Source organism: Coturnix japonica, chromosome 4 (genome assembly GCF_054131305.1).
Source record: "Coturnix japonica strain WE chromosome 4, WE-NBRP24, whole genome shotgun sequence".
NCBI classification, from domain to species: Eukaryota; Metazoa; Chordata; class Aves; order Galliformes; family Phasianidae; genus Coturnix; species Coturnix japonica.
Window position 1 is genome coordinate 30,546,749 of NC_140666.1, and position 27,499 is coordinate 30,574,247.

The 27,499-nt window shown below is 37.2% G+C and overlaps 2 protein-coding genes across 8 annotated transcripts in view; one reads left to right on the plus strand and one right to left on the minus strand.

Annotated features, from left to right (window-relative positions):
- Window positions 1-7,892, minus strand: part of DDX60 (DExD/H-box helicase 60) — a 37,949-nt gene extending 30,057 nt beyond the window's left edge. Inside the window, exons 1-10 of one of the 3 annotated variants that reach the window (XR_014945242.1) lie at window positions 7,820-7,890; window positions 7,314-7,356; window positions 6,118-6,520; window positions 5,925-5,994; window positions 4,109-4,286; window positions 3,172-3,513; window positions 2,675-2,782; window positions 1,529-1,690; window positions 797-955; window positions 155-296 (exon numbers count right to left, since the gene is read on the minus strand). Coding sequence is in view for 2 of the 3 variants with exons in the window: in XM_015860867.3 (XP_015716353.2) it covers window positions 155-296; window positions 797-955; window positions 1,529-1,690; window positions 2,675-2,782; window positions 3,172-3,513; window positions 4,109-4,286; window positions 5,925-5,994; window positions 6,118-6,484 (1,528 nt within the window). In the remaining variant the exon portion in view is untranslated. Of the gene's footprint in view, window positions 1-154; window positions 297-796; window positions 956-1,528; window positions 1,691-2,674; window positions 2,783-3,171; window positions 3,514-4,108; window positions 4,287-5,924; window positions 5,995-6,117; window positions 6,521-7,313; window positions 7,357-7,819 lie in introns of all 3 variants that reach the window. The other 2 variants (XM_015860867.3, XM_085544830.1) reach the window with 2 other exon arrangements.
- A 14,207-nt stretch (window positions 7,893-22,099) lies between these two features.
- The window catches only part of PALLD (palladin, cytoskeletal associated protein), a 169,374-nt gene continuing 163,974 nt past the window's right edge, over window positions 22,100-27,499 (plus strand). For 3 of the 5 annotated variants that reach the window (XM_015860906.2, XM_015860907.2, XM_015860905.2), the window contains exons 1-2: window positions 22,110-22,267; window positions 25,063-26,097. In XM_015860906.2, coding sequence (XP_015716392.2) covers window positions 25,064-26,097 — 1,034 coding nt within the window. In that variant the 5' untranslated portion in view covers window positions 22,110-22,267; window position 25,063. Of the gene's footprint in view, window positions 22,268-25,062; window positions 26,098-27,499 lie in introns of all 5 variants that reach the window. The other 2 variants (XM_015860904.3, XM_015860903.2) reach the window with 2 other exon arrangements.

A 27,499-nucleotide genomic window follows, 5' to 3' on the forward strand; every position in this document is an offset into this window, starting at 1 on the left:
CATGAAAAAGGTTTCCCTATTGTTCCATAAAATGTCTCCACTATCATACAGATAATTAGAAAATTATGATCTATGCTTGTAAAAAGCATTTTCATTTACATTCTTAATAAAGTTAGAAATTCACGAAAGAAAACTGTTTAACAAAGATAAATACCTTCAGAGTATTCGATCTCATAGTAATGTGCAAGATTTCTGAGCAGTGAATCATCATTTAAGTCAGGCAGATAAGTTAAATCCAGTTTCCAATCATTTGTATCAATCAGATGTTTCAGAACAAAATGTGCACACAGTTGTTGCTGTTAAGATAGAGAAATTAGTTAATTATTGTGGAATGCTATTTCTTATGGAGGGATCAAAGCATCTCCGAAGTAAAGTTACTACAGGTTTTATTGGTATGCAAATCAACATGTTATTGTTACTTCTCTCTAATAGGGAAGCATTTCAGTAGCACAGTTCTAGATAACTGCCTTCACAGCTCTCTTTCACAATAACACAAAGGTTGGCCATGAAACTTCCCATACTGGCTAATGGTCCATCAAGTCCACTATTCTAACATTACAACTGGCTCAATGCAGATGTTTATTCAAGGGTCCACTACGCTGAGATATTACTCCAAACACTCAGCCCCACTTATTTGTAGCTTACAAGACTTCTGAACCAGACGAGATTTCTTTTTAATGGTTACATTACATTCTTTGATCTCATCAGACTGCTAAAGCAACTTACCAAAGAAAACTGAAAGCCAAAATGGTAAAAGCATCAAATGATGAGAGAAGTAAGACAGTTGTGTACATACCATTTTTATTAAGGGTAAAACTTGTTTAGCCCAGCAGGATTCTATGATCCTAATCCGAGCTCTGTGAGAAAGAGGCATATGAAGAAGAAAAACTGTTGTAAGACACTGCATTCTACAGAGGTCAGCGGCTTCTACTGGAGATAGTGGTTTACTTCTTTCCTGTCAAGAGATGATGGAAAATGAAGTTGAACACAATAATCCATCTGTGATTATCACTAGTAGGTTAGCCATATTGAAGTAGGTATCCTTTACTCCACTGAACCTGTCTTTCCCACAGCACTACTGGTGTGCTGCTTCTCTGTTAAAAAAACAAAGCTTCTAGTATGGTGATGTCGTGACTTTTTGGATCTAGAAAGGAACCTTTCTCCTGAAATGCCTTGCTTATTTGAGGAAAAATATATTCTCCTGTAAAGTCTACAGGATATAAGGTAAAGAAAAACAGTGAGCTCAACAACATTCTACAGTAAAACATCCCATGGAAGTAATCATTCTTAAAGTATAACTTTCCCCTGTAATAGCCACTGTTGCATGGGGCACAGTAATACCCACATATAGATGATGATGCTCCTTTGGAGACGCTGTGGCCCTACTAATTGTCTGAACCAGACTCCTCCTAGTTGCAAGCAGAAGGAAGCAGATGGTCATGTCTTCCTGGCATCTGGAAAAGGCACCTCTCCAGTTAGCAATATGTTTATAGTCACTGTTCTGAAAAGATATTTTAAAAATTCTTACTCTTTCTGATTGCTCTGGTTTTGCTCCTGAGGAAGCTTGTGCACTTCCCAGCATGTCACTGTACAGTTTTAATCCTACTGCACAAGTAAGAACACAGATCACACGACGAACGTCTGATCCTTCAGGCCACAGCTTTTTCAACAGAAGGGCAGTCTGGTAAACCTGCAGTCAAAATTACAAAAAGAAAAAATTGGGCAACTCTTAATCTTTTACAGAGTTCCACCATAGATGAAAAGCTACATGAAGAACTATATGAAAACTGCAGAGGAAAAGTGTTCAGAACTGTTGGCAAGAATAGCCTCTTTTGTCATCTCCATGAGGACATCAATAGCTCTGGAACTCCCTGCTGCCCCTAGGTCTCCCCCAACCCTACCCACGGCCAAGGACACCATTTCAGACCCCAGGGCCAAAGACAGAGACAGAGAGCAGCTGCCTGTGCTCCCTGTGCCCAAGTGCTTTCTTTCTCTTGAAGTATCAGGAGCTGGCCTCAGGAAAAATAGTTATAATAAAATGAAATAGCAGTAGCAGGCAGGTAGCTGTGTTCCTCTTACTGACTTTAAGATGCTTACAAGCAACAACATTTTTCTTCTAAAATGAAAATTCAGCTTGCTGAACTCAATTCCACTCCCTTAAAAGCCCAAGGAAGCCTTGCTCTTGCTCTCAACAGAAGCAGAGTCATAAAATGGTCAGGAAAAAGACAAAGGTATTTTATGCACTAAAAGCAAAAATCATTCTACAAGAATGTTTTCTTATTTTTCTTTTTTAAGCTAAAATATTGTGAAATTAGATTAAAGAATGAGCTAGATCCCATCTTCTACAAGACAAAAGTATTTGCCACAGTGGAAACATCCCACAAGCAGGATCCACCCAATCAAACTCCAGCTTAAGTATCCTACTTTAGTGAACCATAAAAGAAGAAACAACTTCAAGCCGCTATTAAGAAGAATGGGCACACAGAGGACCTTCCCATCCTCAGGGTATCACTTCAGAATAAGTAAGAGAGCCCCCTCCCCCCACCCCCATCCTGGCTAGGTGAGAATTTCAGTTAAAGGAATGGAGCAAGACAGTCAACCTGATGGGGGAGGCGGGGCAGTGGGTGCGAAACCAACAACCAAACAGAAAAAGGATGAAAGGAGGTCAAATTACCTCATTTTGTATGCTTTTCTGGCTCAGCTTGAGATGTTTATACAGGTACAGGGACGGTTCTTTGTACCTGACTATGGCTTCACAGGCACAACGCAGATCTTCTTCATACTAAGAAGTTCAGAAGGCAAATCATGTGCAAAAGTCAGCTGATACAATGCATCAGGGACTACAAGCCACACTAACAGAAGGCATTCATAAAACCTCACCATCCAAGACATACTTACTTATACTTACATATAAAACCTTTAAACATTATGTTTCTCAGTTAAATACTGGTCTTATCTGATATATTATTAGTCAACTAAGACTTAAAAATCAGCACCAATCACAATATATTCCTGTTAAGACTTTCAAGATAATTAGATGAGCCATGTATCAGAGCTTTATAATTTTAACATATAAAATATATTACACATACTGAGATATTTTAATCAAATCTGTTAGGTAGACCTAGCATCCTTATTTGCAAACCAACAAAGAAGTTGTTTTTTATTTACCTTTTGAAAAAACATTCTGTGTTTCCACATACTCTGAAGATGATATCCATAAACTCTAAGAGTGTCATATTCCTGTCCAAAAGCTTGTACAACATTTACTTTCTTTGACAATGAATGAGACATAAAAATAGTCAAATAGTCAGTTTGGAGAGAAGTCAGTCCTATGTCAGATATGATGATGAAATAAGGATAGGATTTCTTCAGAAAAATCTCCCATTCTGGTGAAAAACAATTGGAAAATTCTGTATGAATGGTGATACAAGTGTTGTGCTTCAGATGTTCTATTAATGCAGTACGTAAGAAAAGAATCTGAGGATTCTGGAAGTACATCTGTTCTGTATCCTGTGGAAAACAAAAACAACAAAATTGTTCATTTACATTCCAGTAAATCACCTTCAAATTCTGATCATATAAATACTATGCAAGCATATATTGGAATTTTATTTATGGTTTCTGAAGTGTTATAATGTTCTTTTACATGACACATCATTTTCTTCTGTACACTGCTAGTCATTTTCTTCTAATCTTGTCTAGCAAATTCAATCAAAAATAATTTTCAGACATATGAATATTTATAGGTTTCCAACTCTGCATGACACAAGAAAGTCATGGTGAAAATCATCTACAAGGCAATGAGTATAGGCTTACCAGCCATTCCTGGAGCATTTAATGGTAGATTGCATAGCAAAAAATGGTATGAGTTATACTACTCATTTCTAAAATATTGCTGAAAAAAACCCAATAAATTCCATACAAAAGAAAGAGATAGAGAAAAAACAAACAAACAAAAACCCTTGATGTTATTCCTGGTGAATTTCACTTATCTTTATTTTTGTTTGCATACTCGTATTTCCTGAAATTGATTATAATCAGGTAATTGCATTTGAAAGACTGTAGTGGTATAAATAGCAAACAAATGGTGTAGCTCATTCATTACCTTGAAGAAAACAATGATGTATTTTGCTCCTTTTTGAGTGAAATCATTCAGAAAGCATTCAACTTGGTAAAACAGTGTTAGTTGCTGTACTTCCTCATCTATGAACATGAGAAGTAAGGAATCCCCATCTATCACAAAGAATTCAGACTCAACAAAGTCTTTTAACAGACTGACAAACCTGAATGAAAAGGAAATCACATGTACATTATGTTGCTCCAAGTTGTGGTTACAGGACAGAAAATAAATAAATAAATAAATAAAATAATAGAAAAAATCTTAATAATAGCTTTTAAAATAAATATTTTCATTAATTAAATCAACTGAGTATTAAAGGTATGAAATAAATCTATAGAAAACCATTTTTTCCTGGATCTAAGTCTAGTTCCAAAGAGCTTGAATTGCTTTCAGTTATTGATCATGTGAGCAACTCTCTCTTCTACAACTGTCAACACTACAACTTTAAATTCTTTTGTAGCATCTGAAGCTTCTGTGATTTTTGCATCACCTCTCTTCCATGTTTGCTGCTACAGAAGTTTGCTTTGTAAGAAATAGCACCCAAGAGGCAGCAACAAATTATTCCTGCCATAGCTTCTAGCTAAAAAGTAGAGTGGGTTATGAGCAACTAACAGTGACAACTAGCTCCCTTTTCTTCCAAAGAATGTTGATGGCAAGAAATAATATCTTAAAAGGAGAAATCCAATCAAAAGCCAAAAGTGCTGGAGCACTTCTATATCTGCTTTCCAGTTCAGAAAACTATTTACAAATGTTGGTGACATTTGTCTTAATAAATCTTAAGCGAGACAAATCCTCTTCACTGCAGTGTTGGTAGTACAAACAAGCACTATCTCAGTAGTTCTGAATACACCTTAGAACTGACTGCGTTCTCCTGCTCTCTCAGTACCAGTGAAAGTCCAGGGATGTGATGTTTTTATTGTTTCGTTCTGTTTTGTTGTTTTCCCCCGGGGCAGAGCAAAAGGCAAAAGAACTTTCACAGGTCCAGATAAAGAGGCAGGTCCCCCCAGTAAATGTTCTCCTTTTTCATGTTTGTCTATTACACATTACTATGTAACATGCAGTGTAATACATAAGATTACAATGCTACTATGTATTATGGGAACACCCATAAGTTGTAAAAACTGCCTGATATGCATCACCTCAGATCCGCACATGAGACCCAGCTTCCCTTCTTGACTGTGATACAAAGGCTCTGACTGTAGACCTTGATTGCTATCAGGTAGAATGAGCAAAAACAAAGCTATGTAAACCTGTCTCATACTTTCAAATGGTCTGCCTTTAATTAATACTAATCTCACTGACAGTCAGCACCAGAAGCAGAGAAGACATTTCACTGTCTATATGGACTGTGCTACACTTAATTCTTTTCAGCACTGAACAGGGAAAGGAATCTGGAGATGCAAAAGATCATGCATGAGAATAAATGTGCAAAAGACACCGCAGATACATATGATATGGAAAAAAAATGTAAAGAAAAATGTATTAAATAAAACAACAGACAAGGAAACATGATCAAAAAAAGCAGAATGGAGAATGTGAAAAAACAGCAATAGTTGAAATTGTGGGTCAGCTCACAAAGCATGAAGACAATCTCTAATCTCTGAGAAAGATTTCTATTATATTAAGGATCCTCCTTGATGTTTATGGGAAAAGTATTGATTCCTAAACACACCTTAGATCTCCAGGTTTTTCACAAACCTAGATGAGAATAACACCATGGAATAATACACTGTAATGTCTAAAAATACAAAATGAACTGTTTCTATTACATTTAACTCTTATTTCTTCCAGCAGTACTTACAATGCTTTTGATAGAGATGGCCAAATGCTTTGCTTCAATTTCTTCAGAATTTCAAGATGTTTTTTTATTTCTAAAAGAAATGGATATAGTTAGTGATAGAACCATAACCCTTCAATTAATTGCAAAAGAGCCAACAGGTAGGACACTGCAATGAAAATTTAGATCCAAGTTTAAAATGATAGCAGCTACTTACCAGGGTTTTGGGGATCCAGTTTATTCTGGAGAACTCTGAAATCCCTGCTTTCATCTCTGCTTTCATCTTGCTGTATCACTTCATCAGTGGCCAAGTTACAATAAATTTCACCATAATCCGGGTCTTCATCTTCTTTTTCTCTGTCTTCCTTTTCTTTAAGCATCTGCACAACAGCTGCTTCTTCACTGTTGTCAGCTGCATCCTCCTCATCACTGTCACTTCTACTTTCATTCTCTTTGTCTTCCCCAGTTGCAGTGAAGTTTATTTTCTTACTGTCAACACACTCGCCATCATTATCATCACTATCAGCACTCTGATTTGCATAATCATGAACAGCCTCCTTGAGATTATCTTCTTCAGAATCCATCACAGATCTTGATTCTAGTATCCACAAAAGAAAATTCTAAAAAATCAAGAGAGAGCATTCAGGAAATATGGTACACTCCGTGGCTTGTAACACCAAGTTATCTACTCCATAACCAGATTGGAAGAACACTTGAAGAAAAATCAGAAAGCATTTCATGATTATCCCCGTGAGATTTTTTTTTTTTAGATCAATAAATATTTTTATAAATAACTCCATTTTTTAAGATCTCATGAATTCAGACTAAAACTAAGCTGAAATTCTTCTCTTTCATTTCTATCTTGCATTAGTTTAAATTCCTAGAAAAGAAATATATACATATATATGCGTGTGCATATATATGCATATATATGTATATACACAAACGTGTGTTTATATAGATGTATACATACACATGTAAATATGAACACATGTTAATAAATAACAAATGTTATTTGTTAGCATTTATCTGGAACAGAATTTCTATTAGTACATACATGTACATACATGTATGTATGTGCATATAAATGTGTGAAATCATTATACACATTGTTTTCTGCATCTTAATAGTATCTACTTGTAAAATAACATAAGCAGTGTGCTATATTATAGTGATGTGCTTAATGCAAATTAAAGTTGAACTTTAACACCAATTTTCATTAAATGTAAGCTATTTATATACATACAGTACACAGCCCTCTTTTGTACATCTGCATACCTACTTTTTGTCAAGGTAGCAATAAGCCTGACACTTTTCACCATTTTCTAATTTAAACTGAAAAGGCCACATCAAAGGCGTTAGAACACTGTTCTCAGAATAATCATATTTTTGATAGCTGCAATAGTTACTTACCTAGAAATTGTCCAACGTTACTTCATCAGTTTCCTTACTATGCCTGAAAATGTAAAATCAAGTGTTTTTTTGAAGAAAGCAGAACTATATATATAAACATGTATGGACTGTCCTATTTGGAGTGGAGAGGAGAGGAGAAAAAGATTCCAACACTTCACTACGCTGATGTTCTTCTAAAGTGCGTATTATTACATCTGAAGTGTCTGGAGACACGGTGTGAGCAGACGAGATCAGATGGCTCAGACCCTGCTTCTACCACATCCATGGTGCTCCTGAGCATGGTAGTGAAAAATTTCACCCAGTCCTAAGTCCAACTCCAGCCACACACCATTCCGCACTCTAACACACTCGGTGTCAGTTCAAGCACTCACTTCCTGCCTCAAAATTAAACTCTAGTCCTGGCCCCAGTGCCATATTAGCCCCAAAACTCAACCCTGTAACCTTATCTCCAGCCCTAAGTGCAACCCCATCCACAGCCTCCAACAAAGCCCATGCCGGAACTGTACCTGCTGCCACTCACTGTTCACTGCACCGCCACCCATCTGCTGCTTTTAAAGAGTTGTCACCGCCTATTCTATTTGCTTTCAGTTTCTGTTCCCAGTGTCATTTTCGTGTTTCACTTCTCAATCGATCAAAGGCTGGGTCCCTGAATACAGCACTGCAAGTTATCATTAGTATTTATTTGACTAAGTTAGTTTACACTTTTCAGATTCTGGTCACTTCAGATACAGGTCCAAAATCCATTACTGCCTTACTTAAGAATATTGCAGAACACATTGCATAACATGGTAATTCCTGTTTCTGTTCCTGTAGTTACTGCAATCCACTCCTACCAGCCTGTAAGAAATTCCATATGAAATAAACTAAGAGATCTATTTTACACAATTTTTTTACATTTCCAACAACTCCTTTAGCATGAACAGCACTGGATCCAGAGCCTCATGTTTAAAATGGTGAAGCCTCAATTTGTGAGGGAACTTGGGTACCTAAACACTGTTCAAGATATCATTTAGGAAATTAGAGTTTATCAGAATGTCCAAGTGAGAGGCAAAAAGCCTAGACTGTCTTCATATCAGATACTTGTACAAGATACAGAAAAGAAAACCCCCTGGGGTTACACACACAAAATTTGCCTCCTTATGGACCCAGGGAAATTTGGAGCAGCCTACCTGGAGGACAGATGGAAAATAGCACTTGCCTTGTAAGCAGGATAGAGGTCTTTCCTACACCCCACGTTTCCTTTGACACTAGTCCAAAGACTGCTTCAGCTTAACCGAAAGATATCTTTTACAATATTGTAGCATAACAACAGTGCTTCAGTATAATATCATAATTGTGCTACTTAGCTGACAAAGATAAGCTCCTGCTCCCCTTCCTCAGCATGTTGGTTGTTTTTGTTTTTTTTCTCTATTATGTCCTGACTGTAACCTCTGTCCATCTCCTGTGTACCACTTAAGGAATCAGTGGTAAAAGAGTGAAGTTGTCCTGGATAAAAGAAGGCTGGGAGTAGTGTATGTTCTTTTGTAAGGAAAAATGTATTAGATAAAATAACAGATGAGGAAATACGCTCAAAATAAGCAGGATGGAGAATTTGAAAAAACAAATGGAAATAGCTAAAATTGTGGGTCAGCTCATAAAGCTCTGCATAATTTTGTGCAGACAACCTCTGATCTTTGAGAAAGATTTCTATTACATTAAGGATATTCCATCGTATATTTTTGTTTGACATCTGTTCTAGTTGGTAATAAGTTAAGCCATTTTCTTAAAGTCAAGTCTATTTTGTCTGTAATGCTAACTGGTAAGTAGTCTCTCTGTCTTTTTCATTCAGTTTTCTCTACTATCCTTTTGAGAAGGGCAAGTGCAAAGCATCTGAGTGCTCAGCAATTCAAGAAAGAGAAATGACTTGAGCTGGCAGCAGGTAGGCCTAACTCCAGAACCAGGTTAAGCAACAGAAGCAGGAATGCCAGAAATCTATCTCCATGTGAGGGAGCATAAATCTTCTTGCTGTTAAGAAATGCCACAGTACTGACTTGTAAGAATATGCCTATTGCTGGTGCAAGTGCATATAAAGAATGAGATGCATCTTTGTAGAATCCCTGTGGAAACTCTTATAACAGTAGGATCCCGTGCAATATATCATACATTAAATCTCTTTATCAGTACAAATGTGGTTATTTGTCTCAAGGGATACAAAATATATTTTCCAAAATTTCCTTGAGGCTTTCACGAACCACCTATCTAAGCTAAGTTCTTTCCTTAGAATAAATGTGCATATTCAATTACTGCAGAATTTTTTGCCTCAAACAGCATTGGAATCTAGCTCTAAATTCACTACATAAGGGGGAAAAATGAGTGCATACCTGAATGGAGAAATTTTTGATCCAAACATTATTGTGAAAAGACAGGACAAGTTTAAGTTACGTTTAGCAAAATGTGGTGATTGCAATACACAGTGCAACCACAGCAGCAGTGTGAATCCCATTACCAGTCTCTCTAAAACACTCAGTCATGACATTAGGTGTCCTCTATTACTGAGAAGTAATCTGTGTTGAAACCAGCTCAAGGCCATTTTTCTTTTCTTGTTTATTTTTTGTACTCCATGCTGGACTGAGGCATGTATTTACTCCTTCTCCCTTCCCCATTCCTGATCTGGCTAACTTAGGGAAAAAGTCACAGGATAATCAAGTGTGAAAATGAATTTTATATGCAAATGTCTGTCAGGTGGGAAAGGGATTATGGAAATTGAGTTGAGATGAATATGTGATGGAATATTTAGCCATTATGAAACAACATCAATTTGTCAAATTGTGCAGTCATATCATTCAACATATGGATTTATATCAACATATTCTGTACATTTCATTTGCACATTTAATGTATTCAATGTTATTGCTGTAAGGAACTATAAGGAACTGTGCTCTAAGGTCAAAGAACTAGCCAGAACACAGATAACAGGAGACAGAGAGAGCATGTTAATTAAATGAGGGACTAACATCACAGTGGAAAATAAGCAGACCATGAAGTACCATATAAATAACTATTCTAATCTACATCTGCTCTTTGTACGACTGTCCCAATAGTGCAATTGTCTTTATCAGCTACTGCGGCAGGATAAACATTTACATAAATTTGGTTTGGGGGTGACAAAGCAAGCATTCTAGCTTTGAGTGACAGAGTTGACTATGGCATTTTTCCAGCATTGGTTGATTTTTAAAAAGCTAAGGTGTGTTGGTTTCATGTTAGTAAAAGCTACCATATCACCTCCCCCATCAATAGTAATCTCATTTTTGCAGCTAATAAACCATACCAATCAACAGTAAGGAAAAAAGAAGCTATAAGAGAACTTACCCTAATGGCTTCCATATGCATTAAATCTTTAAAAAGAAAGACTTGTATAAATCCTTTGCTGAACTGCATCTCTACCAACTGTCTTCCTTTGTGGTTTATAACATCATGATGATACCCAGTTCCTATCTGCACAAGTGTTGTAAATGATTTGTTTTCTTCCATTGACTTAATTCAATTAATCAATTTCTCCAAAGTCTAAAATAAGAATTTAAACAAATGATTTATTGTAATGTTTTTCAAGGAAAAAAAAAAAAAATTTTTTTAAAAAAATAATCAATGTCAAATAAAATGCCCAGAATGAGAGAGAATCCAGGCTTCCAGCCATACTTTTCAGTCACAGAATTCTCTGATTGTACTGAAGCTCTGTGTCATGGAATTTAGCCATGAAGATTTTAGTTAATTTTAGATCTTCCTTCACTGAAGCAAGAATGTGACAATTTTACTACTGAATATTACCATAATAGCTTTCAAATAACAGCTCTTTAAGAAAACAACAATAAAAAATGATGAAGAAAGAAATTAATATAGTCTGTCATCCTCATTCATATTATGTGATAACTTTACACTTCCCCTTCCACTTCTTTTCCACGCATCTTTTACTCTCAACCACACAGCCTCATCTTTATTCTGGTTTTGTTTCTGTCACTCATTTTACTCTTTATTGAGCTGGTTCAGGTCACTAAGTTGTCAGAAAACTATTTACGTATTTCTTGGTTTAGTTCTCTCCACAGTGTCTTCATAAATGCATTTGATTTGGTGCCAGATAAGTATCAGAGTCACTGTCAGAAAGGGTAGGACTATGTGGCTGGGGCAGGAGAGAGAAAAGAAAGAGAAGACTGAAGCAAAACTAGGGATGTTGGGTGTTTTTTTGCCCTAGCAAACTTTTATAATGGCTTAACTCAGGGCCTCTGATAGCACCCTTCAGAAATCTCTGTATTTGCAAAAAATGCTCACACTACAATTTATTTCAGCATTAACCTTAGGCACTAGAGATGCAAACAAACATGCCATCCAATTCTAAATACAAAGTTAAGTCCCTGAACTTATATATCTGTGTTTAAAAAAATAATTAAGGAGCTTTGTTTTAATAAAGAAAGACTAACATTTGAATTAAAACTGTTTCCATTTTCCTTACCCAGGCTTACCAAGTCTAACCTTTTCTTTGATGCCTTTGCAGTTTTCAGTTTCCTCCTTCCCCTCTTGGAAGCTGTCAACAAATTGGAACTTTCTCTTTTGCTTTCAGAAAATTACCAGTGTCTTTTTATTTCTTGTAGCCATCTAAACAAAAAACAATACAATGCATTGTATTATTTTTCTAGCAAATGTAAAATGGTGATACAAACACGGCAAAGTCTTCAAATGTAAGCTCCTCACAATTTAGGCAGAATCCACTGTTAAGAGGACATGAGTTTACACCATTAAGAAGCACATTTTTTATCGATTTGTCTAACAACCATTGGGTGGCAGACCATGAACGCTATGTAAATGGCATGCTGAGGCCTATGAGACTTTCTCATTTGTTCAATTTTTGCCTTACCAGTAGGAGATTAAATATGTTCATCAACTGCTTCTAAGAGGCACAGTTTGCACAGCAGTGTTTGAACAGAGTTTTTAGAAAAAGACCATAGATACAGTCCCTCATCTTTTCAAGTACAATCACAATATAAACTTGTTTTGTTTTCTTTTATACATTTATCACCCAGGGTTTGTGACCATATGCAAATTCTGACCAAAAAGTTTCTTCTGTAAAGAGTAAAAACTACCAATATTATAAAAATATTAAGGTGGTAGAAATACATTCACAGAACATACTGAGATCAAACAAACTAAGATAACAAAAAATCATAGAATCATAGAGTCACTCCGGTTGGAAAAGACCTTAAAGATTATCAAGTCCAACCACAACCTAATCACACTACCCTAACTCTAACAACTTTCTGCTAAATCATGTCCCTGAGCACCACATCCAAAAGGTTTTTAAATACGTCCAGGGATGGTGACTCAACTACCCCCCTGGGGAGCCTATTCCTGTGCTTAACAACCTTTTCTGTAAAGCCTTATACTTATATGACTTATGAAATTAATAGAAGACAAGGCAATTACCACCAGCAATTCACATTTGACAAAATATAATTGCATTTTATATCAATAAAATACATGCACAGAAGTTTTAAAATTGAATAATGTAGGACGAAGTTGTGAATTTCATGGAGTCCAGTGGACTGAATCATCACCAGTTCCAGGAGTATCTGGATGCTGATTACTGGGACACCGTTTACTTTTCTGAAGTAGATGGCTAAGTAAAATGGTATAAAAATGTTAAAAAGATTTATGATTTGCAAATAAAATCAAGTCATCTGTGGAATCAAAAAGAAAATTTGCATCAGAACATGAAGATGAAAAATGGCCCAAAGATTTACCATTTTTCTGCAGATTTGACTGCTCAGTTAAATAACTTATACACACACCTTTAAGGTGAAAATGAACTCACCTGTGTCCTGTTTCAAATCATAACAGCATTTGAAATGAAACTTAAATTACAGCAAGCTCAATCTATGGCAAATAATTTAATGTGCTTTGATACATTGGCTAAACACAGTTATAGCACTGCTTTCCATTATGATATAGGAATTTGAGAGTATGTGTCAAGATTGCTGGAAAAATGATCAATTATTTGGTATATTTGCGACTTCATTTTCAGTTGACGTGAGTACATTACCCATGAAATGTTTTATGGAATGCAGAGTTGCAATCAGATATTCAACTCAAAGAAAAATTTTATCTTGTCTATTTATTAGACTTCTAGAAGATCTATCTTTCCAGAGAAGAATATACTTTGCTTCACAATCATGCCTTCTTCATCTCATCAGTTTTTGCTGATACACATATACATGTGAATAAACACTTCCAAAGATGAAGTACAGAGAGAATAAAATTTCATTTTAAATCTCTAACAAACACTAAGAAAGGCAACCAATTCCATCAAATCAAACTTATGCATTAGTTACACAAAAACAAGGTCAAATATCCCACTAGTTTTATTATTACATACATAAACAGCAACCTATATTTCATATGCAGCCTAAGACAATTCATCTACATTCATTTCAGCCAAGGCAAGCCAAAAGGTTGGTTGGATACCAATGATATTAGCCCATGGTATTAGTTCACAAATGCTCAGAATAATTCTTTGAAACTTGAAGAATTATTACAGTATCGATCACTATTAAGTGTGATTTTTCAAGAAAATACTGAAATTGTATGCAGAGAAAACAATTCTCCCACTTCAGATCTCCCTTTCAGTTTTGCTAAGATATTCCACTGCTACGATACTCATACTCTTTCCTAATTCCTTCTCCCATATCCAAATTTAGCATTTAAATTGAGAAAATTTGAACAGCTTGTATTAATAAAAAATCTTGGACCTCCTCTTTCCCAGTCCATAAATACCACAATATTAAACCATACCTGATAATATTTGGTTATTGGCACAGAAGCCATCATGCCTAAACAGAGGTGTATTTACCGTACATACAAGATCCATACCCGGTAAAAATACAAGCTCTTGCTTTTGATGGGATTTGTGGGTCCAGTCTGGGGCCCCAGACTCCCTGAAATGACTCCAAACTGAGAAAATACAAAGATTTATAGTACCACCACACAAGTGTTCATTGCCACTGAAAAGGTCTTACTTTCCCTCAACCCCTACAGCAGGGGGTGAAACTACATGACCTTTGAAGTCCCTTCCAACTTAAACCACTCTATGCTTCCCTGTTTCAAGCCAGCAGAAGTTTGCTATGGAACAACAGACCTCACACAAATTGTAAACATGGGTTGTTGCATTTTCAACTGATGCTGCTTTGTGCTTTGCTTGAATCTTTTTCACTTTACATCAAATAGAAAGAAAGGAAAAATTCTGTTATAATTGCATATTATACAGCCTATCAGAATACAAAAAGTAAGTTGCCATTACTTTTGTATGTGCTGTTCACCACGTCTGGAATATTTCTGCCACCACCTTTTTCAGCACCTGTCTGTTGGCCAATCAGAAAAAAGCAAAGGACCTTAAGTCTCTCCAGCTCCATGGAAACTCTTTCCAAAAATACTCCCAAGCTAAGTGTCTCCCTAACAGAAGCTACTGATTGACAAATCTCTCAGCAGTCCATTCTAAATAGCCAGCTGTAGCGTAATTTTTTTTAAAAATAAAGTTAGTCCTATGGAGCTTCACAACGGAAGTAATCAGCTGTTCAGTGTTCCTCCTTCGGCATTCATTCCACTTGCCAAAAGTATGCATGTCACATACTTGCACATTTGTCTTTGTTTAGCACTATGTCTTCTGGCAGTGATATACAGCTGTCTCCCTTCTCTTGCATCAGACATGTTCTTAGGTGGCAGGCTGAGCTTTCTTACAGACCATAGGAATACATTTGGTATAGTCAAATAGTCCTGTGAGCTGTCAAAAAGGTAAACTAACATAAAGTTGTATCGTGATAAAAGACAAAAAGTAAATATTTATTTTCCTAGAGACCAGCATTTCACAGTCTGTTGAAAGAGGCCAGTTCCTGTTTCAAAGCTAATCCTCATGATTATCCTCAGCAGTGTCTGTGCTTGCACAGATCAAACACATTTCACATGCTAAGAAGGAATTTGAGCACAGGACTGGCTGTGAATATAAACATGTAAAATATGCACTATAGGCATGCAGCTAAAATTAATCCAATGGGGATCATTTTTCTAATGAAGAGAAAGTCTGAGCTGCATAAACAAAATCTTAGTACGTAACACAGAAAAAGATGCCAGGTGATTCTATAAAACATTCATTTTTCTTGATGTGCTGCCTTGAGAACTTTATAGCATTAAGTGGAAAAATATTTTATTTAAAAAATATATCTAATTTCTTTAAAATATTTTTCAGGGAGGTAACAGCTGGCATGAATGTGACTGAAGCACATGTATATAAGCAGGAGTTCAAGAATATAAATGACATAGAGGGGTAGATAACAGATCAGATATGGTACAGAAGGTGTTAATGTACAATTAATTTAGAAAATAAAAGAAATGGAAAAACCAGGTGAATATGACCAACATTTAAAGAAAGCGGGTCAAAAATCAGCATAGAGAAAGAACAGTCAAACTAGCTAAGTTAAATAAAATGAAGTCAAACAGAATTAAAGCTAATTGAACACAGAATCTTTCAGAAGAAAATCCTTAATTTTAAGAATAAACAGATGAGTTCTGCTTAAGTAACTACCTAGCATTTACAGCTTGTTTTGCTTTTTTCAAACAATATATAAAGTATTCATCTGTTTAAGTTAGAAAATTACATTTATAACAGATTTTCTACTAGCCTGTTTTTGCAATAACTTACTTCAGCCTTCTTCCTTACAAAATTATGTAGGACCATGAGCTATAACATAAAAAATGCAGCTTATATGTTTTGTTTACCATATAATCTGAAATCTTTACATGCTAGATTTTCCATTTCCCATTATAATACCATATACTACACCCCAGAAATTGTCCTTGTTTTCTCTAACCCTATGAAGGTTTGTCACCCTCATCTACTGATGCTTTCATGGAATGGCTTAGGTTGGAGGGGATCTTAAAGATCACTTAGTTCCAACTCCCCTGCCACTAGCAGTGTTTGCCAACCTCTAGATCAGGTTGCCCAAGATCCCATCCAGCCTGGTCTTGAACACTTCCAAAGATGGGGCTTTCAAAGATGCTTCCTTTCTCATTTGTTTCTTAATTCCTCTTGCATAGACTTCTTGGTGGTGGTGTGTTTTTATGTTTGTTTTGTGTTCTGTTTTGTTGTTGGTTTTTTTTTTTTAAGATTTCTTTTAATATAAATTGTATGACGAGTTTATTTATACTCTTATTTCTACGTATTTCCTAAATCTTGTCATGGTTTTGTGGTTTATTATCAGCATTCCACATCATAACATCATGCAGTACACTGGGAGTTAATCACAGAATCGCAACCTGGGCCCCAGGGAGGCAGCATACCTCCCTGAGGGTTGAGTCTGCATATGGAGCTTTCTGTTCCCCTGGGAAAGAATTTGCCCACCACAATTACCTTTCCGTTTCTCCTGACATAGGCACTCTCAAGGCATGGGTACAACCACCTCAACCTAGGTCCTCTCTTAGGCAGATTTTCTCTCACCTCTCATTCACCTCCTCTTCAATTTTCAGCATCAATTTTCCCAGTGGGAGCTGGAGAAGCAAGGTAGACAGGCAGGAGGTGTGCCCACGAAGCTGAGCTGGGACTCTCCTTATCTGCCATGTCTGTCTGACTGTGACAAGGCAGGGGGTCCACCACTTTTCTGGGGGTGTCTCCCTGGCACCCTTCCCTCCAACACGGCAGCAAGCCACTCCACCAGTCAACCTTCCACCCAAATTCCCTGATGATCCTCACTCTATCCACCTGCTTTTTGAGCCCCACCTCCATGCTGAGCAGCTCATCCACCTGCTCACACCTCACACAGGTGGAATCCCTGCCACCCTCCCTCAGCAGCTGCAGGCTCAGGCACTCCCTGTAGTTAAATACTGGAACAGCCATGTTTCTGGGCAGGTCCTCTGTCTTAGTTACTGTTTGATGGAGACCATGTTTAAACCTATGGCCTCACAAAATGCCAGTAGGAGAGCAGGTCTCCTGAGCAAAGAGGGGCAGCAATTAACATGCCCTGCTGCTCAACCCACCTCACGCTGCTGCTGCAATATGGGCAGTGCAGGCCATGCTCATGCACTGACTCCCCCTGTCTGTTCTCAGTAGGCAGCAACACTGTTTGCTTGCCCTGTGTGCTCTCTGGGCAACAGCTATTTGGCACCCTCCCCAAGGCTGCTTATAGCCTGGAAGCCAGGTCAAGGTCAGGCAGACAGTGTTCCTGCTACAGTGAACCACCTGTCCTCTCCTTCCTCTAATAACACTGAGGAACTGGGGAATGTGGGGAATTGGCAAAACTAAATCTTCCCACCCAGAGGTTCCCCTGCCTCCCCATCTGCCCTTGCAGAACAGGTACAGTGCTCTGCAGGGACAACTGGTTAGTGGTGGGGATGGTGGTTCTCCCCACTTGGAGGTGACACCAAAGTCTAGCCAGACCACTCTTAGCATCAAAACCTCCTCAGAAAAGAAAAAAATGATGTGTCATTATCATTGGTGCCTTTCTGCTGAAGGGGGCAGAAAGATCAATATGTAGAACCCTCTGCACAGGGAGGTCTGTTGCCTCCCGGTGGCCTGGGTTCAAGATGTAAGGAAGAAACTTTCTGCTGTATTATGGTCCTCAGATTACTATCCCCTATTGTTATTTCAGGTAGCCAGTGATGATATAGGTAGAACTTCCCTAAGGACTTCAGAGCCTTGGGGGGATAGGTCAACGGTTTGGGAGCACAAGTTGTGTTCTCCTCTATCCCTCCAGTTATAGGAAATGATGAGTAGCTAAATATGATGGGCCAATGGTTTAATGCGTGGCTTTGAGCCTGGTGTGACTAGCAGGGGTTTGGGTTTTTTGACTTCTGCTCAATTTACAGGCCTGCTGGTGAGCAATAGGTATAGCTTATCCCACCAGTTGAAAGAGATCTTACAATGGGAGTTGGGAAGGTTCATTGATAGAGCTTTAAACTAGGTACAAAGGGTGTGGGGGTGTAACTGAGGTCACTAGAATGAAGCCTGTATGTAAAGTGCCAGTGCTTGTAGGGAGAGGGATGTGCTAAGTGAGATCCCACAGTCTCGTGTCTTGGTGAAAGAGAACAACTCACCTTTCTGTAGGAAGAAGGGTTGGTGTGAGGTTTGAGGCTACAGAAACACCCGAGTATGATCAAGAGGGAAGGCTACTCCCACTCAAAAGGTGGCCCAGCTCAGGTGCTTTTACACAAATGCACACAGCATGGGTAAGAAACAGGAGGAGCTGGAGGCTGTTGTGCAGTCCAAAAGTTATGGTATAGTTGCCATCATGGAAACACGGTGGAATGACTTGCACAGCTGGAGTGCTGTGATGGAAAGCTGACTTTTCGAAAGAGATAGGCAAGGCAGGAAAGGCGGCGGTGCAGCCCTCCATGTTAAGAAAGAATGTGAATATATGGAAATCAATATTGGTGATTATAGGGTGGAGAGCTTATGGGTCAGAATAAAAGTGAAGGTCAATAAGACTTATCATGGGAGTCTGCTACAGGCCACCCAACCAGGATGAAGAGATGGACAAGACACTTTATAGACAGTTGGGTGAGGTCTGAAGGTCTCTCCCCCTTGTTCTTGAGGGGGACTTCAATTTCCCAGACATCTGCTGGATTTATAATACAGCAGTTAGGGAACAGTCCTGGAAGGTCCTAGAGTGTGTGTGAGATAACTTCCTGACACAGCTGGTGAAGGAGACAGCAAGGGGAAGCAAAATCCTGAACCAGCTGTTTGTTGACAGAGAAGGTCTTGTGAGAGATACAGAGGTTGGAGGCCACCTGGGGTATAGTGATCACAGGGTGCTAGAATTCTCAATCCTTGTTGAACCACAGAGGGGAGTCAGCAGAACTGCTACCTTGGACTTCCAGAGGGCAGACTTTGGCCTCTTTCAGACTGTGGTTGAGAGGGTCCCTTGGGAGGTAGTTTTGGAGGGCATGGGAGCTCAGGAAGGCTGGGAATACTTTAAGAAAGTTATTTTAAAGGTGCAGGAGTTGACCATCCTCAAGTCATGGAAGATGAGCTGATGGGCAAGGAGGCCAGAAATAAAAGGAAAAAAAAAAATAGTGAGTGACTGAAAATCCCTGGATGATAGTGTGGTAACTAGTGGAGTACTCTGTGTCTTCAAAGGTCTCGGTAAGAAGAACACCTAGTTGATGCTATTTTATCATGTTGTTATTTACTGTAAGACACAAAATAATCTTGGAATTTTGGGGTTTTTTGCTCATCCAAATAAGCACACAAATATTAGCCCAATTAAAAATGAATATCTTTTGCAGTCTAACAATATCAGGTGGAATGGAAGACTTGTATACCCAGGATAATTTTATAGATTTGTATGACTTTGTCTGACTAGGGTTAGAAGCTATTATTAATTAAGCTTGAGGAGACTTGTCTAGATATTCTCCACTAAATCATTAGTGAAAAATACTGGCTTTATCAAGCCCTTTTCATCCTTTGACTGTGCCACAGAACTGCAATAGGAATGGAGTGAGTATCTGATGGATAACATCCTTTATTCTATTTGCTTGTTATTGTTAATATTTACTTTTTACATGCAAATATTACATCATTACTTATTGTGGCACATGTTTATCTTTCAAAATGTGTTATTTCCCAATGCTCCCTCTGGCATTTGCTGGTTGTATGCTACCACCCTCTATCACTTTTGTAAGGGAGTACACATAACATTTGCAATAAAATCAGGAGGTCTTGAGCAAAAGTTGTCTTCAAAAAATTTAGGTCAAAGGTTACAAGCATTTTCAAAATCTTAGTAAAATGGTATTGGGAAAATGCATTCGTGGCTTAATGTATATATACATTACAATGTATAGAGCCTTATCCTAATCAGTTTGCAAGTTATGGCTAGTATCTCATTAACATTTGCAGGCACTAGAAATAAAATGAACACAGATCTTCTGCTTCCTGGGCAAGTGTTAGTATCTGAGTGTACAAAAAGTAATAGACAAACCTGACTGGCGCACAACACTAGTGCCATTGTATTCACTTAGACTCTGTGACTTTAAAAATTATTTTGGCAAGTGTCTCCAGGAGGATATATTTAATTTCTTCCCAGAAATGGGAATTTAAACATATAATTCCAAGAACCAGGATTTCGTCTACCCCTTCCCTGTAGAAAATGCTGAAGATAGCCCAAGGCAGTTTGTTGCTGTTTATATGCTGGCTATTTTTGACTCCCATGCCAAGGTGCCTAACTCTCGAGCATTAAGTGGAGAGGATAGCTGCCAGACACAGAGCCTGGATTCCACTCTGCAGAATGACTGCTTAAAAAATAGGCTTACAATGATTAACTGCTAGATGACCAGCTCCTTTTTCTGTTGTTGGTTTTGTTTTTATTTTCCCTTCGATTTTTTTTAGAATGGTGATTCTTTTCTTACTTTGCACACAGAAGATACTGTGAAATGACCTGTATTAAAATCTTTTTCCGTTAATTCTATGATAACATGGTAAGAATCCCACTGCATAAGAACAGGGTCCTTATATGCTGTGAATAAAGTATTCCTAATCCAACAGTGGATCTGTTAAATAAAGTAATTGCCAATATGATGATGCAAAGGAAATACAACATATTGGTAGCATGTAAATATGGTCTGTGACCAACAGGAAGGTTGTGCCCTTCTGTCACAACAATGGATCTATTCTCTACAGCACAATATTTAGCTAAAAACGTGTTCCAGCCCACTGAAATAATTTCTATCAGCAAAAGGGACTTTGGCATAAGGGACAGAGAGGTACAAAATATTTTTGGTATTTTTGCTCCAAATGACTTGTCCTGATGGGCTGCAATCAGGCAGAAACAATCCTACCCCAATTATTTTTTGAAATTATGTGATAAAGTCCACATGTTAAAACAACAGTCTTCATGTTTACTTCTTTATTTTACTGAGCAGAAGAGGAAATGATGTACCTGAAAAGGCACAAGCGTAATTCAGGGCAGAAAATGTTTCTTCCCTATGCCATGGCTCAAAGGAGCCCTTGAGGAGGTGAAAGCACTTTGGCAAAGACAATAAAGAAAAGTTGTCTGTGATTACTCATTACACTTTACAAGGCTAAGAAACGAGCAATGCACGTTGCTTGTTTCTGGGCTATTGCCTGGGTCAGAGTTGTGGGGTCTTAAATTATACAATGGATTCTGTGTGCCAGTTCAGACAGAGGGAGGTTCTTATTTTCTCATGATAGGATTAGCTCATGTAGGAAGTGGAAATTTAGTAGGTAAATTTATTAGTAGTGTAATTGTGATTACTGATTAATCATTATCTATTCATACAAAAAGATGCCACCGATTCCACCAACAAAAGCTACTTCTTTTTCATTTCATGGAAGCTTTAAAGGTGTACAAGAAAGTATTAGTTTTAAAATACTTTTTATAGAAAAAGCAAATTCTTCAATATTGTTTTAAAAATTATTTTTCTTATAAAAAATCATTAAGACAAAATTATGTATATAAAAAAATATTTTTCCACAGTTAGTTTTTGCACACTGTTTTCTGTTTCCTATAGAGGCAGACACTCTAATATTGAGCAAAAAGTCACATCCTAGATTTCAGAATAATTGTTTAAAGCAGCCTTTACTGTGTTCATCAAAATATTCATTTAAATGATTAAGTTATCTGAATTTCTGAGTAGTAAGTGCACAGAACTTTGTGCTACTTCCAGGCATAACGTTACTTCTGCTGGAATTCCAGATAGTGGCAGTCTGCTGAAACATGAGTTCAGCTACCAAATATAGATGAGTGGGTTAAGAATTACATAGCCACATAGGACAGATGTAACACACAAGCCAGTCTTCTCAATGCTTACTGGGGACCAAGCAGTCTTTGGAGAATAGCTGGAGCCTGCTCAGACAAAGAAGGGGAAAAACAACGTTACCTGCTACTAATTATACTTGAGACTCCACATATTGTCCTGTCTGTTATAAGGTCTGTTTTATATTTTATGCCAAGTCTAATTTATTGTAATTCAGGGAGTAAATGTGTGGGGTGTCCAGAAGTTTAATAAGTATTTTCCATTTATTTTTTTTTTAAAATCTTATTTTATACATTTCTGTTTTAATATTACTCTGTTGAACAGATTGGCTTTGGGTTGGATTTTTTTTTAGGTAATTATTTTTCATCACACAGTATTCCTAAATTCAGGATGCTTGTATTTGTCTTGAACTGAGACCTTTGCTTTTCTGTTTTCCTCTATTTTGTTATTTGTCTCTTGAATATCTTAATTTGATAAATCCTTCAAATGTTTTCTGAGATGGTTATAATCTAGTATGCTTTGAGTTGGCTATTTACCATATTGCTTCTTACAGCATCTACATTATTTTGTGAAAAAACTGTTTAAATGGCATGATATTAAAATGTTGCTTTACTTGTGAGCAATTTTAAAACATAGAGCAGATAGGTATACTTAAATAATTCATATTTAATAATTCTGCAGGTAGAGTTAAGCAGTCTGATCTGCATGCAGCATTGTATTTTATGTTTGTTTATGTCTTTAAATGATATAGTATATGGCTTCACACATTACCTAATGAGTAATGATGATGAAAACAGTTATAAATATTCTGTAGTGTAACTTGGAGAAGATAGAAATAGCATTAGGCATTTCTAATCATCATCTTATATGCAACTTGATAGGGTTCATGATATCACCTCCAGTCTGCTGCAATTACAAGTCACTCTAAAAGAATAGAAGGTTTATATATTATAATTTGAATGACAAAAAAGTGTTTGTACTGGAAGCATTCATTCACTTATCTGAAGCAATACATTTAGATCTATTTTTGGCACCAGAATTTCCTCACAGAAACCACTAATTAGCACTGGAAATTGCCAATAATTAGCATGTTTAAATTCATCAGGTTTATCTAACTACTCAGCTATAGATTGATTTACATGAATTTGAACATCTAGTGATGTTCCAGTAGTGATAGTTTCTAGTGATAGCCAGTAGGTTTTTCTAATGAATGAAAATACTGCATAAAGCTGAGTGTTAGGAAATATAACATATTCATTTCAACCATTGTGTCAGAGTTGGTAGTAACGAGTGAAATTTTCCATTGGCCTGTAACCCATGGAAACAACAGAGTAAATTGGGTCTGGAAGTCTGAGAAGTTTGTCTGAATCCATAATGTATCACTTTGAGTTGGAAGCATGCCAGGAAGCAGTGCGAATTAGATTTAAATAAAGATACCATTTAAGCAGAGATATTCACAATAACAAATCATCCAAAAAGAAAACTGGTTTATTTGTTTGTCTCAATGCAGTGTTTTAAAATCTAACTAAGGTTTCCAGATTTAACCCTTTGTTTGCAGGCATCCATTAAGGTAATGCCAGAACAGCTGAGCCTCTAGACCAACTGTGTTCTTGGCTTCTGAGATTAATTCTTTCAAGCTGCTGTATGGTAATCAAGTGTACTGTATATCCTTTTTTAGATTATGTTAACAATGGATTGGCATAGTTGCTAAATTTCTTGCCCTGTGAACGCAGATAAAAAGGAAGAAAGATGTAATACCATCAAAGAAGACGCCATCAAAGACGCCGCCTGTCAACATATTCTATAATAACACATTTCAAATCCTAAAACACTTTGGTTTGCTTGTACTTCTCTTTTATGCATTGACTTGTAATCTGTTGGCAAGACAAGTAGAGATATCAAGAGATGCATATGCCAGGCCAAGAATTCCAATAATCTATCAGTCAGTTAACGAATACATGCCGGGTAAGCCCCAGGGAAGTGACTAAAGGTTATTGGAGCTTGCACAAGCTGATGTAAAATATATCTGAGTGCATTTCATGAGTGCCAAGCCACCTATATTTTGCTGAAGAAATGCTTTAGAGCATTTAGAAGGAAAAAATGTTTTTATGAAAATCTTGTGTAGAATTAATCTCACCTAAATCATCATCAGAAGACAACTGTCAGGGATAATTAAAAATGTTGATGTTTGACTGAATTAAGTAAATTGCAATAGAAGTGGTTACTTTTAAGATCAGATCATCCACACCCTGGTGACCAATATGACCCAATATATGGGTTGTGAAACGTTTCCTCTGTGTTGTGCTCCTAGCATGTGGTAGTTCAATATCCCACTTAAGTGTTTAGGAAAGGGGAAGTATATTTTACTAAAAACTAGCACATTTAAAAACAACAATACAAGAAGAACAATAGTATTAAAAACATTGCCAATATTAATAAAAATTGGTAACTTGTAAATTCTGATCCAAACATCCTGAGCACTTGTATATGTGTACATTCCTATAGTGGTTTCAACTAGAATAGTGTTTTCTCTCAGAATCTGATGGATAGCAATGCCCCGTGAGGGAGAAAATAATAAAATGGAAATTATCATAACTAAACACAGAATAAGTATAATAGAATTGCTGTGAGAGAATAAATTGCTAATACTGATCCAGCAGAACTGAGCTTGTGCTAATGTACCGAGGAAGGATGCGTATAGAGTCCTGAAGAAAGATGAATGAGGAAAAAAAACAACTCCTAAGAGCTCTTATTTTTATCTAGAAAATTTGTAGCTCTGCCTAGTTTGGAATTTTGAAATCCAAATCAAGGTTTACTTCAAGTATTACGCACAACAACTGGGTTTCCACTCTTTTCCCAATTTTGTGTCTCGTTTATGGGCTTCAGAATACAGCAGCCTTCTTTTTATTGACAATTTCTGTTGTGCCGCTTTTTTGTTTTGTTAAATAACTGTGTTTGTGTCTTCCAGCATGCAAGACAGAAGTTGTGGCCAGTCATTGCCTCTTTCCTTAGCGCAGAAGGAGACCTACTATGCAGAGAGGGGCATCAATAAGGGATATCCTAAAGATACATCAGAAGCTTCACCATGCCATGACTTTTTCTATGATTCCCTATCTGGCATACAGAATGGAGAATTTTCTAATGAACTTTCTGCCTTCCTTACCCAGGAGGAGATTTGTAAGAGCCTTGACATAGCTCGGGAATCAATTGCCAGTTCCATGAAGGAGGATCAGAAAACAGCTCAGGAGTTCACTCATTTCAATACTTCCATTTCTAGTGCTTTAGAGCATGCTTCTTTTCAGGATACCAAACTGCATGAGCAAAGTGCTTTACAAAGGTCTCAAGCAAGCAGTCTGACTTCATCTTCGGCAAGTCACATTCCTCCAGTGAATCAAAAAGAGCAATTCACCTCACCTAAAATGGCAGGTAGTTTTGTCACAGTCTCCAGGAAGCAAGAAAGCACCTCACCCTTGCTAGCTGCTAGTCCCAGCTTTATTAGAAATCTGAAACATTCAGAAAAACGTGCTTCAGGTGTGCCCACCACAAAGTCTGAATCAGCATCCCAGGGAGAAGTTCCTTTCAGGAACAAGCTGTGTGACAAAGCTGCCACGTTCATTGAGGAACTGTCATCTATATTTAGAGAAGCAGCAAAGACAAGGGGCCGAAGTCCTGATGGGGACTCTTCTCCAGACAGTGGATACCTGTCACCAAAAAAGAAACAATCAACTCTAAGTACCTCAAGGAATAGAGACTTCAACAATCCACATCAAGAGACTGAGCCTGGGCCAAAATTATCTGGGGTTGATCTCAATGGAGAGCCCTGTTCTGAAAAGGAGAGCATCACACAGAGTGAAATGGTTCTTTGCCGCCCTTTCATCAACACAGAAGACGATCAGTCTTCACCGCCTCAGTTCACTCAAAAGCTCCGGAGTCAGGAAGTTGCTGAAGGAAACAAAGTGCTACTGGAGTGCAGAGTTGCTGGCAATCCAGTCCCTGATGTCAGGTAAGTATATGCCTTTAGCAAAGTCTCTGGATATCATCTTCTAAATGCAAAAGATACCTGAGAAAAAGTATCAGTGGACTTACTTGGAAGTAATTAGTAACATAAGAACAGCATTCAGTTTATAAGCATCTGAAATAATAGATTCAGGCCTCTTTAGATCTCTGGAGTGTTTCATCGCTTGGGAAATAAGGTTCCACTTGATTCAAGAGTCACATGGCAAAGTTAGAAACCAAAGTGACTCTAACAGCATTCTTTGTAACTTAATTCCTTAATGTAAGCAAAAGAATTCACAATTTTTCCCCTGAAGTGCATGCGTCAGTCTTGGAGATACATTTCTATTATCAAGTAATTAGAATGGTTCTAAGCTTCATACCAATAAAATCTGGAGTCTTTAATATGAGAAAAAAATGAACATTTCAGGCCAACTATCATTTTTTGTGAGGCTTTTCCAGCAGATGTTAAGATGGTCCCCATTTCAAAAGTACTTTTGATACTTTGTAGTGAAGTTTATGTGCACACGGTTCTGTGTGATAACAAAACTAAAAAATAATTACTACACTCCTTTTATTATTATTTTTACATTCTTTGTTAACTTGTGTTTATAACAGTTCAAAAAAACTATCTTCGCAGTAGCAGAGAGGGCTTAAGTAACTCATAATACTTCCCATTGTCTTGCTTTCCTTCTAAAGCTGACAGAAATTAACTTTAAAACCAGCACTGTGCAGTATGTGTTTGTCACTTTACAGCTCTGAGACTTAATGCTAGTTATGATTGTTTAACTCAGGTAGATTATATGTCTAGTTTAATAGTCTGTCATGACCTATTTTGGTTTAAAATCCTATGAGAATTTGATAGTCCCTTTGATAGAAAGGGAAAGTTGTTTAAAAAAAAAATCCTGTTAGGATGGGAGAGAATTTGTAGTTCCTCATTCAGAACTTTTTGTAAGGTTCTTTAGTTATATCTGAATACAATTATTCAAAAGTTCTCAGCATTACCTTAAAGGAACCTAGAAGTCATCTTCCTGTAATACTTGTTCTGCTTTAAATTCCTACATACCATTTGCTGAGTTGTCTTTCAGCACTTTGAAATTAATAACCTTTTGTACTAAGTTACCCCAGGTTGCCTGATAATACAGTCAGATGCATCAGCCCTGCAGCTTTGCAAGCTTAGGTGTTCATGTCCATCACTGAACAGTATCTTCATGCATACCATAACTGAACTTCTCCTTTGAAATCTGCTTTTTAAGATCTGTACCTTTGGTGCAGGTTTGCAGAGGGAATTAACAGTTATCATTTTATTGCTGGATTAGATAATGTACTCTTACTAATATTTTTGAGTTGTAAAGTAGAGTTATAGCAATGGACAGAGGTACGACCTCTAAGGAGAAAAATAATACATTTTC